Source organism: Sinohyriopsis cumingii, chromosome 15, assembly GCF_028554795.1.
Source record: "Sinohyriopsis cumingii isolate HCF-2022 chromosome 15, ASM2855479v2, whole genome shotgun sequence".
Taxonomy (NCBI): domain Eukaryota; kingdom Metazoa; phylum Mollusca; class Bivalvia; order Unionida; family Unionidae; genus Sinohyriopsis; species Sinohyriopsis cumingii.
The window spans coordinates 88072782-88088745 of NC_142975.1; the positions used below are offsets into that span (position 1 = coordinate 88072782).

Consider the following 15964-nt stretch of genomic DNA (forward strand, 5'->3'; position numbering starts at 1 on the left):
AGCCAGCTAGTTTTGATGAAGGGTTCGTTGTTTTAATAAAAGACTGTAGCCAGCTAGTTTTGATGAAGGGTTCGTTGTTTCAATAAAAGACTGTAGCCAGCTAGTTTTGACGAAGGGGGCACATGCTATTGAAGCCGCAGCAAAAATAGACATCTGAGGACCAAGACATGCAATGACAGCATTACAGCTTGGTGACAACATCAGAGAACTGTACAGCAAAGAAGAGTGGGAACTGGCAGCACTACAGTTTGGTGACAACTTTAAATAACTGTACAGCAAAGTATGACTGGGAACTGGCAGCATTATAGCTTGGTGACAACATCAGATAGCTGTACAGCAAAGATGAGTGGGAACTGGAAGCATTATAACTTGGTGATAGCATTAAATAACTGTATAGCAAAGATGAGTGGGAACTGGCAGCATTATAGCTTGGTGATAGCATTAAATAACTGTACAGCAAAGATGAGTGGGAACTGGCAGCATTATAGCTTGGTGACAGCATTAAACAGCTGTACAGCAAAGTATGACTGGGAACTGGCAGCATTATAGCTTGGTGACAACATCAGATAACTGTACAGCAAAGAGTGGGAACTGGCAGCATTATATCTTGGTGATAGTGTAACAGTTTATAGTGATGTCTAGCACTGGGGCATCATGCTGCAGACATGTAGCATGATGTCCCACCTAGTCACATTATCCTGACACCAGGCCGACCATGAGTACAGTACATGGGAAGATTCTGGGTTCAAAATCTTCCAGAAGTGTCCAGGCAGTGATCAAATACAAGATACATGAACTATACACAAGATACCTATTGGTACAAAACATTGTATTTTAAACCCCAAAAAAATGTACCAGTATTAAAAAGCATGTGCAATTCCAGTGGTGAGTATGACTGATGTCACAAAATCGCATGCATCATAATAAACTCAAACTAATCATGTGAGACTTAACGTTAAGCTATATCACAAAACATATTTGCCTAGTATTTCTTTCTCAACAACAAGAAATAGGCCACCATATATAATCTGTTCTGTCTCAGTATTCTTGTGGTTTTTAAAAAAATGTTTAACGAGAAATTCACTTGTTGGCTGGCAGCAAAACATGCCTGCATATATACTGACTCTAACAAACATTGTGTACATTTGCTAATATGGTTGTTGTTGTTCTAGGGTTTAACGCCATTTTTCAGCACAAGATAGGCTATACATGGTGGCCAGTATAACTGGTGGAGAAAGAACAATGGAAAACCCAGGGAAGAACCACCAACCCACGAGAAGCTACTGGCAGTCTTTCCCACATACCCACGCTGGCCGAGCCTTGGTCTCGAACCCATGGAGACAGGTGAGATGGCAGTGATCCGGAACAGTGAGTGCTTTAGACCACTCGGGGCCCCGGCTAATATGGCATACTTCTGACAATGAAACTGGATCTAGCATAAGCATTCCTGCATTTACTGTTGCTAAGTTAGATTTTATGAGCACTTGTTATGTTTTGCCTTTTTTCTGATTTTTTTTTTATTATTACTTAACATCAATAATTAAAGACACTGAACCAACCTTTCAGGAAATAAGGATATTTGCTGTTTTTAGTCACTTCTCTATGACTTCCTTGTTTATCTGAAAATGACAACCTTGCTGAGATAGCAAATGTATACATATATTTAAAAAGAATGTAAAATTTATAGACAATCCCATGTATGTAGGTATGTGCCTTAATTGACCTGTCAAATGAGAAGGAAGTGAAGTTTGATAATTTGTTCATGCCACCATGATACAGCAATATGTAAAGATAAATTTGGCAAAAATACCACAAGCATGTACAAGTAAAAAAAACTTTATCATGATCAAACTAAGAACTAATAAATACATGTGTAAAATACTGTAATGACTAAGTCTTGGGACATTATTAGTCTTGGGACACCCTAAATTATTTTAAAAAGTATATTTTTTATGACCTATACAAGTAAGGACACAAAATTAAGCAATTTATTCTTCTACTGTAATTCTTGGGGCACCGTCAACATTTTTTTCTACTAATCAATCAATGTATTTTCTTGATTGTACAACATTTTAGAAAAGTAAGTTACCATGGTTGTTAAGGGACTATCATTATGAATTATTACATGGGAATGTTACAAATTGATATAATTTGTTTGAAAAGTCAATAAATATATATTTATTTTTCCTGTTTGCTTATTATTTATACCCCATTCAAATATGTAAAATTGGATTGATGACAAGAGCACCAACTTTCACTGCCCTATCATAAGGATAAATGCAGAAAAGTGTAAAAAATGAAAAGTGACTTCGGCATTGGTGATAAAACCAGGACTGTGATATGACTGGCATACCATCAAAACGAAAAGTGACTTTGTCATTGCTAATAAAACCAGGACTATGATATGACTGGCATACCATCAAAACAAAAAGTGACTTTGACATTGCTGATAAAACCAGGACTGTGATATGACTGGCATACCATCAAAACAAAAAGTGACTTTGACATTGCTGATAAAACCAGGACTGTGATATGACTGGCATACCATCAAAACAAAAAGTGACTTTGACATTGCTGATAAAACCAGGACTGTGATATGACTGGCATACCATCAAAATGAAAAGTGACTTTGGCATTGCTGATAAAACCAGGACTGTGATATGACTGGCATACCATCAAAATGAAAAGTGACTTTGGCATTGCTGATAAAACCAGGACTGTGATATGACTGGCATACCATCAAAATGAAAAGTGACTTTGGCATTGCTGATAAAACCAGGACTGTGATATGACTGGCATACCATCAAAATGAAAAGTGACTTTGGCATTGCTGATAAAACCAGGACTGTGATATGACTGGCATACCATCAAAATGAAAAGTGACTTTGGCATTGCTGATAAAACCAGGACTGTGATATGACTGGCATACCATCAAAATGAAAAGTGACTTTGACATTGCTGATAAAACCAGGACTATGATATGACTGGCATACCATCAAAATGAAAAGTGACTTTGACATTGCTGATAAAACCAGGACTGTGATATGACTGGCATACCATCAAAACAAAAAGTGACTTTGACATTGCTGATAAAACCAGGACTGTGATATGACTGGCATACCATCAAAATGAAAAGTGACTTTGGCATTGCTGATAAAACCAGGACTGTGATATGACTGGCATACCATCAAAATGAAAAGTGACTTTGGCATTGGTGATAAAACCAGGACTATGATTCTTCTTCCACTTACAGTGATCTTCATCTCAAAACTGATTGGATTTTTTCTTAACCAAAGTGATATCCACACAAGTTTGATCCAGGTCTGTATACAGAGATAAAGTTAATGTGAGCAAATCATTTTTAATTTTTCAATTATACACTTATTCACTTTTTGATCTCCAAACACAGAATTCCTTACCCCAAGTGCAAGTTATTTACAATGTTTGATACTGAAGATGGCAAAGAAGCTACTGTGCAGAAACCATTTTTCTTCTTTCAGTCAGTGACCTTGCATTTTGACCTGTTGGTTTTGAAATCATTACAGTTCTTCCTAACCTCAACTATAATGTTTAGTAACTGCACATGGTGGAGAAGTTGAGTTAATCCCAAAATCAATAGGGTTCAGACAACATAACATAAAATTCAATATATATCATGATGACACATGACACAGACCCTGAAGACAAGACTCCCAATGTGGTACACAACACCTGTAATGGTTATATATAGTACAAGTAGTACATAACATGCCTTCTAGTGATGTTGCCATGTAATATGTAAAATACTGATTTCATGACCTTGACCTTGAAGATAATACCCCCAATACCGTATATAGCACATATTCTGGCAATGATGAATAATACATATACCAAGTAATACATATACCAAGCTTCATCCCTTTATCTCAAAAAGCTTTCAAGTTATACAGCATTAGCTAAAGTACCAAGAATAATGTAAAATACAGAGTCATGACCTTGACCTTAAAGATGGACAACCCAAAGGTGTGTAGGTGTGTGATCTGGATTTTTAACATAGCTTTAAAAAAATTTCAGTCATATCGCTACAATGTCTGCAGTGTGGCAGTTTATAGTGATGTCTAGCACTGGGGCATCATGCCGCAGACATGTACCATGATGTCCCATCCAGTCACATTATCCTGACACCAGGCCGACCAGTCCTAACACTAACCTCTTAAGGTTGAGTGCCAAGTGGGGCAACTGTCAGTACCATTTTTGTTAAGTCTTTCAAAGGGGTAGGTGACATACTTTCTAGTAACGATGAATATGCAAACCAAATTTACTTCCATAATCTAAAATGGCTTTGACGTTACAGAGCAGAAGTTAAGGTGACAAAAGGAAAAACATCTGGACTATTAGGTCCCCTTCGTTTCTTTGAAAAGGTAGGAAATAATTAAAAGGAAAGAAAAATCCTACAACGTAATCCTTTATGCAGTGTTTAGGAAATGGATCAGCTGGTACATTTTTAAATTTAGCTAAAAGATTTTCAGAATTGGGTGCACCTATGTAAAAAGAAATTTAAACAAGTTCAAACAGAAAAGCAACTACCTTGTAGCAGCACCTAAATTAAAATAAGTAAAGGAAATGCAATGATGTATTATCTATATATATATATATATATATATATATATATATATATATATATATATATATATATATATATATATCTCTATCTCTCACTGCTCCAGTGCTATAGAACAGGTGTGACACTCCTGTATGACTCGAATGACCAAAAAAATTACAAATGATAATAAATCATATATTACAGCTTATATAATTCTGATACGGAAGTGTCAGTAATATTAAGTTACATGACACACCTTCTAGTGATGTTAGTAATATTAAGCAATTATAGACAAAAGGATGTCCTGTAGGGAGTACAGGGATTTACAAATCAAGTTGCCCAACTCACAGGACAAGTTAAAATTTATCTCTGGCAAGCTCAAGTTCCCAAATAACTTGCCCGTGGGCAAGTACAAAAAAACTGAGTTGGGGTTTGTAAGTGTTCTGTTACTAACTAAAGCCAGTCTTGACAAATAAAGAATAAATATTGGTATTCTAACTTGTCATTACATTTTAATCACAATCAGGGATGGTCCTGGCTTTTAAAAAGCTGTCGCCAAAAAAATCGCCAACCTCAATATTTTGTCGCCAATTTTCAAAAAGTGTCGCCAAAAAAAGTAGTGTACAGTTTTCCAAGTGTTAATTTAGTCTATTAATGTAACAGGCAATGAAAATTACAAAAGATGGATTAGTTAATACTTTAATTACAACAAGCATTAACAAAATGTTACAAAGTGTTACATGAAGATCCGTCGCGATTTTAGGGCTGCCCACTTGTTGAATGCAGTTTCAAAGTCTAATTTTTCACATCTGTACATGCTGATTCTCATTAAATTCTCGAGAGATGAGATGCAGAGCTTATTTCTGATGTCAGTTTTTATGAGGTTCATCTTACTGAATCCACGTTCACAGTCCTCAGTGCTGACAGGTGACACTAGTAGTCTCTCAGCAGACCCCCCCCCTTTTATGGCTAGCTTCACAAAGCTTGTAGCGAATTGCTTCCTAAATCCCAAGAATGATCACTGAATGCTGTATAAATTTTCTCGACAAGAAAAATATGATCTCCATTCCCACGAATGAAACTTACACGAGTCAACACCTGGCAATATTGGACCGTATATATAAGCATAAATTCACACCCAATTTAGGGATTCTTTCACTCCTGTATTTTGAGAAATAAATACTTATTATTAATTATGCAAAACTGTTTTTTTTTGCTATTTCTTGTTGCGGAGTTTAAGTCTCTGCTGCCGTAACACGGGACTGATGGCAAAAGGAAAAGATCAATGAGTAAAATGCTGCACTGGTGACAGATGTAATTGTGCTTGAGATTTTTTCCATTTGCTTTGTATTTATACACAGTAGTCGGTACTTCAAAGGTTATCAGTTTTCTATGAAGGTTCAGCAAAACTATTGTATTGGTATATGTATAAAAAAAACCCAGAAGGATTAGCCATTCAATTAATTGTATCTGTTCTATTCGCGTCTTCAGAAGTCGGTCAGTTGTAGGTATAGTGCGGTAGCATGATTGACTGTATCGCAGCATACAGTACTCAGCCCAGATGTCAGCATAAGCAGATTATGATGTAACAATGCACTGTAAAGATGGGGTTGTCAATAAGAACAAAGGATTGTTTGTGTAACAGATTGATTCCAATGCATTGCTTAGTCAAGTTTGTGGCTTCCTTTCGTTCTGCCTTTTAATTTATCCAGTCCAAATCCATGATTGTATGTACAAATTAAATAACCAAAAAGTATGTAGCCAAAAAAATCGCCAGATGGGATATTTTTGTCGCCAATAAGAAAAAAAAATCGCAATTTGCGACACTGGCAAAGCCCAGGACGATCCCTGACAATATCTGTATGTACCTGGGATTAGCAAATGTTCAGGTCCGTAACCTTGCTGTTTGTTAGCTGGCAGAGTATCAAGATTGTTTTGATGCATGTTGCTGTCAATAGGTGAGTATGGAGGTAACTGTTAATATATTTCATTGATAAGGTTTATTTTGGAGGTTAAAAAGCACTCATCACAATTAACTGACAAGATTTCATTCAAAGCATGATTGATGACCTGAAAATTTAACACCCTCATGTGGCATTTTAATCTGTTGTTTATGTTGTTTATGTGGTACATACCAGGAGACCTAAATTTAACACCCTCATGTGGCATTTTAATCTGTTGTTTATGTGGTACATACCAGGAGACCTAAATTTAACACCCTCATGTGGCATTTTTAATCTGTTGTTTATGTGGTACATACCAGGAGACCTAAATTTAACACCCTCATGTGGCATTTTTAATCTGTTATTTATGTGGTAATTAAGAGGAGACCTAAAAGTAAATACTGCTTGGCAAACAATTAAATAGATAAGAATATGGGTTCTCAATCTCAAAATTTGGCTTATCAAATATTTTGGGCATGTCAGTGATTTCAAGGTGGCTAGATGATAATTGGAAGCAGAAGCAGACATGTGAGTGGACATAACATGCCCCAGAAAAACCTGAGAGAGTGAAATCATACACTATTTTGTGACAATTTCAGTGCAGCACTTAATTTGACATTGTTTTGCAGAGGGCCCCAAGTGACCAAGTGGTCTAAAGCACTCATTATTATGGATCACTGCCATCTCACCTTTGTCTGCATGGGTTCGAGCCTTGGATTCGGCTAATGTGGTTATGTGAGAAAGCTTGCCAGTAGCTTCTCGTGGGTCGGTGGTTCTTTCCAGGGTTTTCCCAGGTTCTTCCTCCACCATTTATACTGGCCGCCATGTATAGCCTATCCTGTGTTGAAAAATGGCATTAAACCCTACAACAACAACCTTGTTTTCCATCTCGGATGAAAAATTTAATGTGCATGATCATTTGAACTTGAAGCTAAAAGTTAAAGAATAATGTTATGTATGAATTCATGATTAAAATTAAAATAATGCAGCTCTGTCATTGACTGTTTATTATTATCATGTCCTTATAGGGGGCATTCAGTACACGAATATTCATTCCCTTTAGAGAGACATTTTCTCAGAATGAGAACAAATCCATATTAGTAAAATGCCTACTTCAAGAATTCTATATCATAACAAAGAACTATATTTAATTTAATTTCTGACACTGGAAATTCTGGAAGCAACTGTTTGGATTGTACGTCTTGTGATCTAAATAAATTAAATCATAATTCTGTGTTATAAAGTCTAATCTTAAGAAATACATTAACCACGTTTACAATTAATCTTTGCATATGTCTGTTCTTAACAATGAGTAACACACATCAATTCTATTTAACTAAATATGAAGAATATGCCATAACTTTAATAACCAAGAATGAATAAAAATTATTGGAATTTATTCGGACTTATTTTCAGAACAAAACCAATTATATGATAATAACCAACTATGTGTCACACTGGCACATAAGCTGACTTCCATTTCTGCAGCGATAACACAACTACATTTTCCCACCAGCCACTAAACAAATTGCTTTGATTCTGCAACCTAATGATAAAAACTGCCTCTCGTTTAAAATTCACATATTGAAACCTTGGAGTTGCAACATGACTGGATTTAATAGTACAAGGGAGATAAGAAATATCTGCACATTGATTCACATGATAATCCTTCATCTGAACAATAATCATGGAGCAAAAATTCAGTTTGTTTAGACTGAATGGTCAATGTAGATTTGTTCTATTGACCATTTAAGGTAGGTAGAAACCACTGTTTGGTGACAAAACACCTGGCTACTGAGGCCAGATGACTGTTTCATACAGGACATTTATATAGAAAATGTGCCAGGGACAGGGGGACTAGAATGGCTAGCGTAATGTATTTTCATCTTAACTTGTCTTTGGTATCACATCAAAATGGGGATACATTTTTTTTAAAAGTTAAAATGCATGTAAATCCAACCTGCAGTCACAGTCATGTTAAGACAACTCATTTTGTCAACTGTCTAAGCAAACACTAAGAACACAGTCACTTCCAAATCCAAAGAGAGAGAGAGAGAGATAGAGTGAGAGTACTATAGGACGACTTATCAAGGCACACGTGTATAATACTTATGGCTGTCATGACTGAAAATATGATTTGCACCAAAGTGCATTTTGAAACTTTCTTTACAAACCTTACATTCCAGTCAACACATCATCCATTTATATTGGCCATATATCACTCATCTAGCTGACAAATCTCACAGATGACCATTTCACTACACAGGTTTATGTAGCATTAAAAGAACACAACCGATGCAAACTATCTCCCAACTTTATATCATGTCAAGTTCACCTATTTTAATGGAAGCTGCAGTGGCTCAGTGGTTAGCAGGCAAGAGTCATGACTGAAAGGGTGTAGGTTTGAATCCTACCATTGGACAAACCCTGGTCTATACTGGGCTAGCCATTTTACTCCAACTGCCTTGGCACGAAATAACCTACTCTGCCACAAAGCCAAACCTGTTTAGTCATAGTCTGATACAAGTTTTGTCCAAAGATATAGCTAATACGCAACAAGCAAAGCTTTGATTGTGATCTAGAGTGACATGACTTTCACATCAATTAAAAGTATAATTAAACAAAAATCTTTTTTATGTTATGGTTTTCATTACTTCTGATAAGCAAATCTGGAGATATTTCAGAAGCAATGTACAGTGAGGTATTCTTTTTATTGCTAAAAGCTACAAATACAAAATATAAATTCCAAATAATTTGTTTGTAATGAATATGACATGCCATAAAAAACTGCACCATATACACCACTCCTTCAATAACTCGTGCCCTGATAACTCGTGAACCTGCTTACAATATGGGATCAGGTGTGGATCCCATTTTTTAAACCAGAAAATACAAAAAAAATGATTCCTATTTGTTGAACTTGAAGAAAATAGCAATTAAAATTGGTAACGGAAACTGATATCTCGCTTGTTTTATTGTCGAAAACAGTAGATAGGACCTGGAAATTTTAATCAATATTATGAAACATCAACTTTAAAAAGAAGTCATAAAATTTGTTACATTTTCTTTCCAAACGATATTCTTAGTACACCATAATTAACGATATTTAAGGAAATTTTGATAAATGAAAATGTCACTTAGGCTGAGTGGAGACAGTACTTTAATAAATAAATACTGATTAAATAATTTTTGTATTAATTTAAATTTGTGTTCTAGTTCTATCTTTTAGTTCCTTTTAAGTGTAATCATCATAAATGCAATGTGTCCTCTTGTAATTAAACGTAAAATGTGTCTATCTACAGTAACAGCTATGTCCACAAGCATTTCTCTAAGAACCTAATTAAGTGCTGACCGTGTTTTGATATCGGACTAGCAGAAGCGTTTGTTGTATTGTTGCACTAAACAAAATGAGGGCCTCCTTTTCTACTATTATGCTAACTACATTTTTTTAATCAAATAAAGGAAATGGAATAAACAATAACATTAAAAGAAATACAAATCCTACATGCTTATGAACCAGTGGCTCTGGTCGTTAAGTTGGGTAACTCATTTCAGTTGATCAATCGAACACTGTTATAAATGTTATTGTGTAAGTAATCTAATTAAACTACCTTAAATTAACCTACTCAATTATAACTGTGATTAAAGATGGTAAGGCAACCAAGTGAAATGAGTACTTCATAAAATAAAGAGTATTGTTTCACAGATACCAACCATTGTGGGGAAAACAAGTTTCAGAGAATTCCTGAATTCGCACACAGTGATATTCTCATGGATGAAAAGAAGTTTCACTGTTACTTGCAATAAAGTCACAGCATCAATATCTTACTAACTGAACAAATAAAAAATTGATTTTTGACATAGATGATTATCTCATAAAATGTTGTTTTTAAAAAAAAGAAAGGTATCTTGTTTGGCAGTGTATAAATGGTAAGTCTGGTTCCCTGCTTCATGGACTCCTTTTTTTGCATAGTACTATTATACACCACTCCGCGAACCAAACAAATCAACAAAAATAAAAGATGTGATTTAATACATGAATGTTTTCGCGTACCATGTTAGCTGTTGAAACCAGTTGGAATCATGTTATTGAACTTTCTGATGTTGGACATTTTGAAAATAAATGTAGTTTATACAGAATAACGAGCAACTTCATCAGAAAAAGTGCTTTATTGACAATTATTCTCAACATGATTATAAACAAGGATTCAGTCATTAAACAGCCCAGCCCCACCCCCTTCCATTCTCTGGATGTCTAATGAAATTTTGGGGGATCCCTTGGTAACTCACACCCTCGCTTATAGTACAGTTTATGTTTTTTGGATCCCGATGTGCACGAGTTATCAAGGGAGACATGTACATGAAAAGATATAAATGTAAAATTGTATAGGTACTGTAACATGGCAATACTAATAAACTCTACTTCAATTAACATACCATACTTGCTTCCAGATATTTCAGAATGTCAAACGTTGCAAAGTTCCTAGAACAGATTCACTGCCCAAATAACAATAAACATGGTTCGTCTGGTGTTTTCTTGCAGGCAATGGTTTCTTAATGGAGCAAATTCATTATCGGAAAAGACGCATACTACATTTTCATAAAAACCCAAAGTATAATTGTGTAATGAAATTATGATCCTTAATTACAACAATTCACATAGTTTATGCTAGTCAGCAGATGTACATCTTTATCAACATTTTCATTTATGCTTTTCCATTTATTTTAATTATTAAGGTGTATTAGATTGCAAATTTATAATTTCTTCATGTCTCTAGATTTCATCATTTTTGGAAGAAGAAGACATACATTCACTTCAAACTTGTTGTTCCCAATAGTCAATATCATGGGTTACTTAATGTACTTTGAGACAGAGAGACAGAGGGCAAGAGAGAAGAGAGAGAATGACATAGACAGAGAGAGGCAACGGGTATTTTAAAAACAAATGTACATGATTTGAGAACAATTTCTTACTATACGGAATGTCATTTAATATGTGCTGCTTTTGTTCATAATAAAACTCATTGAACACACTGATGATTCAAGTCAATTTATCAAATTTATTCCTCAACATCTTACTCTTTACTGAACTCATGAAAGATCTCAACAATATAAGACTATAACAAATCTTATCAGAAATATGGCCTCCACAGTAACAACAAGCTCAGAAAATCAGATACATTAATATATTCAGGGTTTGTTGATTAATGGACTTGTCAAACAGCTTGGAGATATAAGCCCATATTTCCACTCTAATCAAAACTGGCTCAGAAGTGTGTGTGTGTGTGTGATTTGGATTTTTAACATAGCTTTAACAATTTTTCAGTCATATCACTATGATGTCTGCAGTGTTACAGTTTACAGTGATGTCTAGCACTGGCATCATGCCGCAGACATGTAGCATGATGTCCCACCTAGTCACATTATCCTGACACCAGGCCAACCAGTCCTAACACTAACCTCTTAATGCTGAGCGCCAAGCGAGACAGCTGTTAGTACCATTTTTGTAAGTTTTTGGTATGACTCGGTCTGGGATCGAACCCATGACCTCCTGCATCCGAGGTGGACACTCTAACCACTAGGTCACCGGAGTGGTCGGCTCAGAAATATGGCTTCCAGAAAGTGCATCCATCATATTATCATTACTTGTTTGAGATCTTAATGCTATAAGCAAATATTTCAAGTCTGATTAAAACTGAATCAGAAATATGGACTCAGGAATTCTAAGAAGCTAAGCCATTCAGATGCAAGGTAAGTTCAATAAACTAAGTGAATCTTGCTCATCATCAAACTTGCCAGAGATCGTGATGATATAAGCCTAAATTCCAAGTTTAATCAAAATCAGATCAGAAATATGACCTTCATATAATCAGATGCAAATGAACCTAATTAATATGCACAGATCTTGCTCACACACCTTCTAGTAGAAAACTGAGTTGATAGAAGCATGGTGAACTTAATCTATTAAGTGTAATAAAGTACTTCAATGTGACCTGCTTTACCAATTGGTACAAATAACCTCTCAACTTTCATGACTGTATATGCAACAGTACCAGAGAAATAGAGTTAAATGAATAAAATGCTGGCACCTATGCCACTTCTGCCAACACTAATTCCATCTAAAAATGATACCCATGTCTAGCCATGCTTTGCTCATGAGACAATTTCAATGGGAATTATCTGCATCTGGGAGAAAGACAGAGACCAGGATTTGGGTATAAATCTGGGAGACAAGGAGACCAGGATTTTGGGCCTGAATCTGGGAGACTCCCTCATGATCCTGCATGTATCATGTGTATGATACCACTGATACTTACTTTCATCCTTACAGGACATGTAGAATGCTGTCCATGCTGAACCAGAAAAAATCTCTTTTGGATGTGGGAACTCATGTCTAATATATAAGATTGATCCCAGGAAACTGTATGCATGTCTGTAGATGTCCTAGCATGAGAAATGTGAAAGGACTAACAAAATGTAACAATATATGTGAACACATATGCATGTCTATATTTGATGTCCTTTCATGAGAATGTACCAGAACAAACACAATAAAACATTATATCTGTAAATATATGCAGCTGTTCTGTCATGATAAATGTATCAGGACTAACACAATGTAACATTTATTATATGTGTACATGGTAGATGCAAAGTGTAAAAGAAATAGAGCAGTTAATGGTTTGACACAAGAGTTTTCCTGGTAATTTCATTTTAAATAAAATTGTCACTTTCAAGTTGTTAAATATGATGCTTTAAGTTGCACAAAAAAATCAACAAAATCCCCAATATGAAATAAAATATATTTAAAAAATCAATGAAAATCTAAACATACTATAATTTTCTAAGGTTAATAGCATATTGATTTTCTTCTAAAATAAATTTTGCTTTGATTGAAAAGTCATTTACAAATGATTACTGCAATGGTAATATAAATGCTGAAGTAAGTCCACGATTGATTTGCTTCATCATTATTCGGAATATGGACAAAGATGCATTCAGAAAAGATTATGAACATGACAGGTCTCACACAGATTGATTAAGCGAAGCAAACAATTTCTGCCATATGCAAGACATCTTTGGGAAGATCAAAAATGTACGATTCCATTTACTGTACTATGAAAAATAAATACTGATTATATTTGATGAAATTGCAGAATAATTTAAGTGAAATGACTGATATTTATTGGAATGCCTTAATTGTTACACCTTTGCCTTAGATAATGTCATTTAGTTATGCCATCAGGTCTTACACTTATTACATATATTATTACATATAGAAAAATTATGACATGGGCATATGAACATAAATTACATAAGAAATGTAACAATGTTAACCCAGCCTTAGAGAGTAAAAGTGAACAGAATGAGAGAATGATTAAAAAGAGAGAATGAGAGACAGCGACAGAGAGAAAGCAGAAGTATGAGAGATTATGTCACACCTGAAACCAGTTGCCAATGGTGACACATCTAGGAGTGGGACGGAGACACAAACCATGATAGATATTGGGATCAGGTCGTCCCAAGGCAAGGGCAGCAAGGGCCATAAATTCATTTTCTGTCACATGCAGATTACGCTGCCAGGTGAGTAGCAGGAAGTAACGCAAAATGTACACAATGAAACCATTCTTTCTTCCATATCTGTCAAACCAATTGCAACCAGGTCCTATTATGAAATTGAAGAGCAAACTAATTAAAGAACAAAATATCAAGTTTGTTTCCGTATACAATGTGTATATTTATGAATAAAAATCACTAAACAGAAAAGCAATTGCAACTGTCTGAGGTACGGCTGGGGTGGGTGGGTGCTGGGCCAGTGGGGGACCAATTTTCCATCATACATGTAAAATTTTATTCGAAGAGCACCCCATAATTCAGTTTTGCATTCACAAAATTCTGTCATACACTACATAATGCTCCCAGTCATAAAGGGGCATAACTCAAAAAATAAATTGCATGAGCAACTATTTGTCTATATGTGCCTTGTCATGGCAATCTAATTAAATCTGTGAGACTGGCAGTATACAAAAGATTCTTGCATTCAGCTGCAAGTCAAAAAAGGCATTAACTCTTTAAATTGTGGTACAACTGTAATTTTTATATATGAGCATCTTCAGGTGGTGACATTTATATCTGCTAATTTTCCTGAATCCATCCAAACAAGACTGTGTGATATACTAACAAGACTGTCTGATACACTGCATTAAGCTACAAGACCAAATAGGCAAAGACTAAACAAATGTTATGTGACAATGCATACATCTTCAGACGATCATACAAGTTTTGTCATACACCACATTCAGTCCCAAGTAAAAATGGGCACTAACGCTAACAAAAATTGTGGAGCAATGTAATTAATTAATATAGACATCTTCAGATAATGACCATAATATTTACCAAGTTTCATGGCAATCCATCAGAAGCAAAGGACCTAGTTGTGCTAATGACATACACTGCATTAACCTTCAAGGCAATAAGGACAATAACTCTAATTCCACTAAAGAGACTGTGTGAAGGAAAGGCTGACAGACAGACAGACACAAAGATTACTATATAAACACACAACTAAAAAGGTGGGGGTATAATAAATAGCAGCATGGAACATGTGATCCTTGCCATTCAATCAATTTTTCAATTAATAATATATCCATAAGACTCATCAAACCAATGCTAATACTAATGATGATCATGATGATGATCAATGAATTTTATCCCCTCTCTTCACAAAAGAGTGAGGATAACACTGTTGGCTGTACACTGGCTTGTCTATTTGTCTTTCCATCCATTTGTTCATCTATGCCAGAGCATGTCATTGCTTCTCCTCTCATGCTGTCTGGATGTATGTGTCAGGGGGTGGCTGAAGTAGTATGCTGTCTGGATGTATGTGTTAGGGGTGGCTGTAGTAGTATCCTGTCTGGATGTATGTGTTAGGGATGGCTGAAGTAGTATGCTGTCTGGATGTATGTGTTAGGGGTGGCTGAAGTAGTATCCTGTCTGGATGTATGTGTTAGGGGTGGCTGAAGTAGTATCTTGTCTGGATGTATGTGTTAGGGGTGGCTGAAGTAGTATGCTGTCTGGATGTATGTGTTAGGGATGGCTGAAGTAGTATGCTGTCTGGATGTATGTGTTGGGGTGGCTGAAGTAGTATGCTGTCTGGATGTATGTGTTAGGGATGGCTGAAGTAGTATGCTGTCTGGATGTATGTGTTAGAGGTGGCTGAAGTAGTATCCTGTCTGGATGTATGTGTTAGGGGTGGCTGAAGTAGTATCCTGTCTGGATGTATGTGTTAGGGGTGGCTGAAGTAGTATGCTGTCTGGATGTATGTGTTAGGGGTGGCTGAAGTAGTATGCTGTCTGGATGTATGTGTTGGGGTGGCTGAAGTAGTATGCTGTCTGGATGTATGTGTTGGGGTGACTGAAGTAGTATGTTGTCTGGATGT

General features: G+C 35.7%; 1 protein-coding gene across 1 annotated transcript in view; it reads right to left on the reverse strand.

Moving 5' to 3' along the window:
• Positions 1-15964, reverse strand: part of LOC149782259 (uncharacterized) — a 66469-nt gene that overhangs the window by 15823 nt on the left and 34682 nt on the right. The window contains exons 7-8 of the mRNA XM_089933637.1: positions 13968-14191; positions 12843-12969 (exon numbers count right to left, since the gene is read on the reverse strand). Of these exons, the coding sequence (XP_089789763.1) occupies positions 12843-12969; positions 13968-14191 (351 nt within the window). The remainder of the gene's footprint in view (positions 1-12842; positions 12970-13967; positions 14192-15964) is intronic.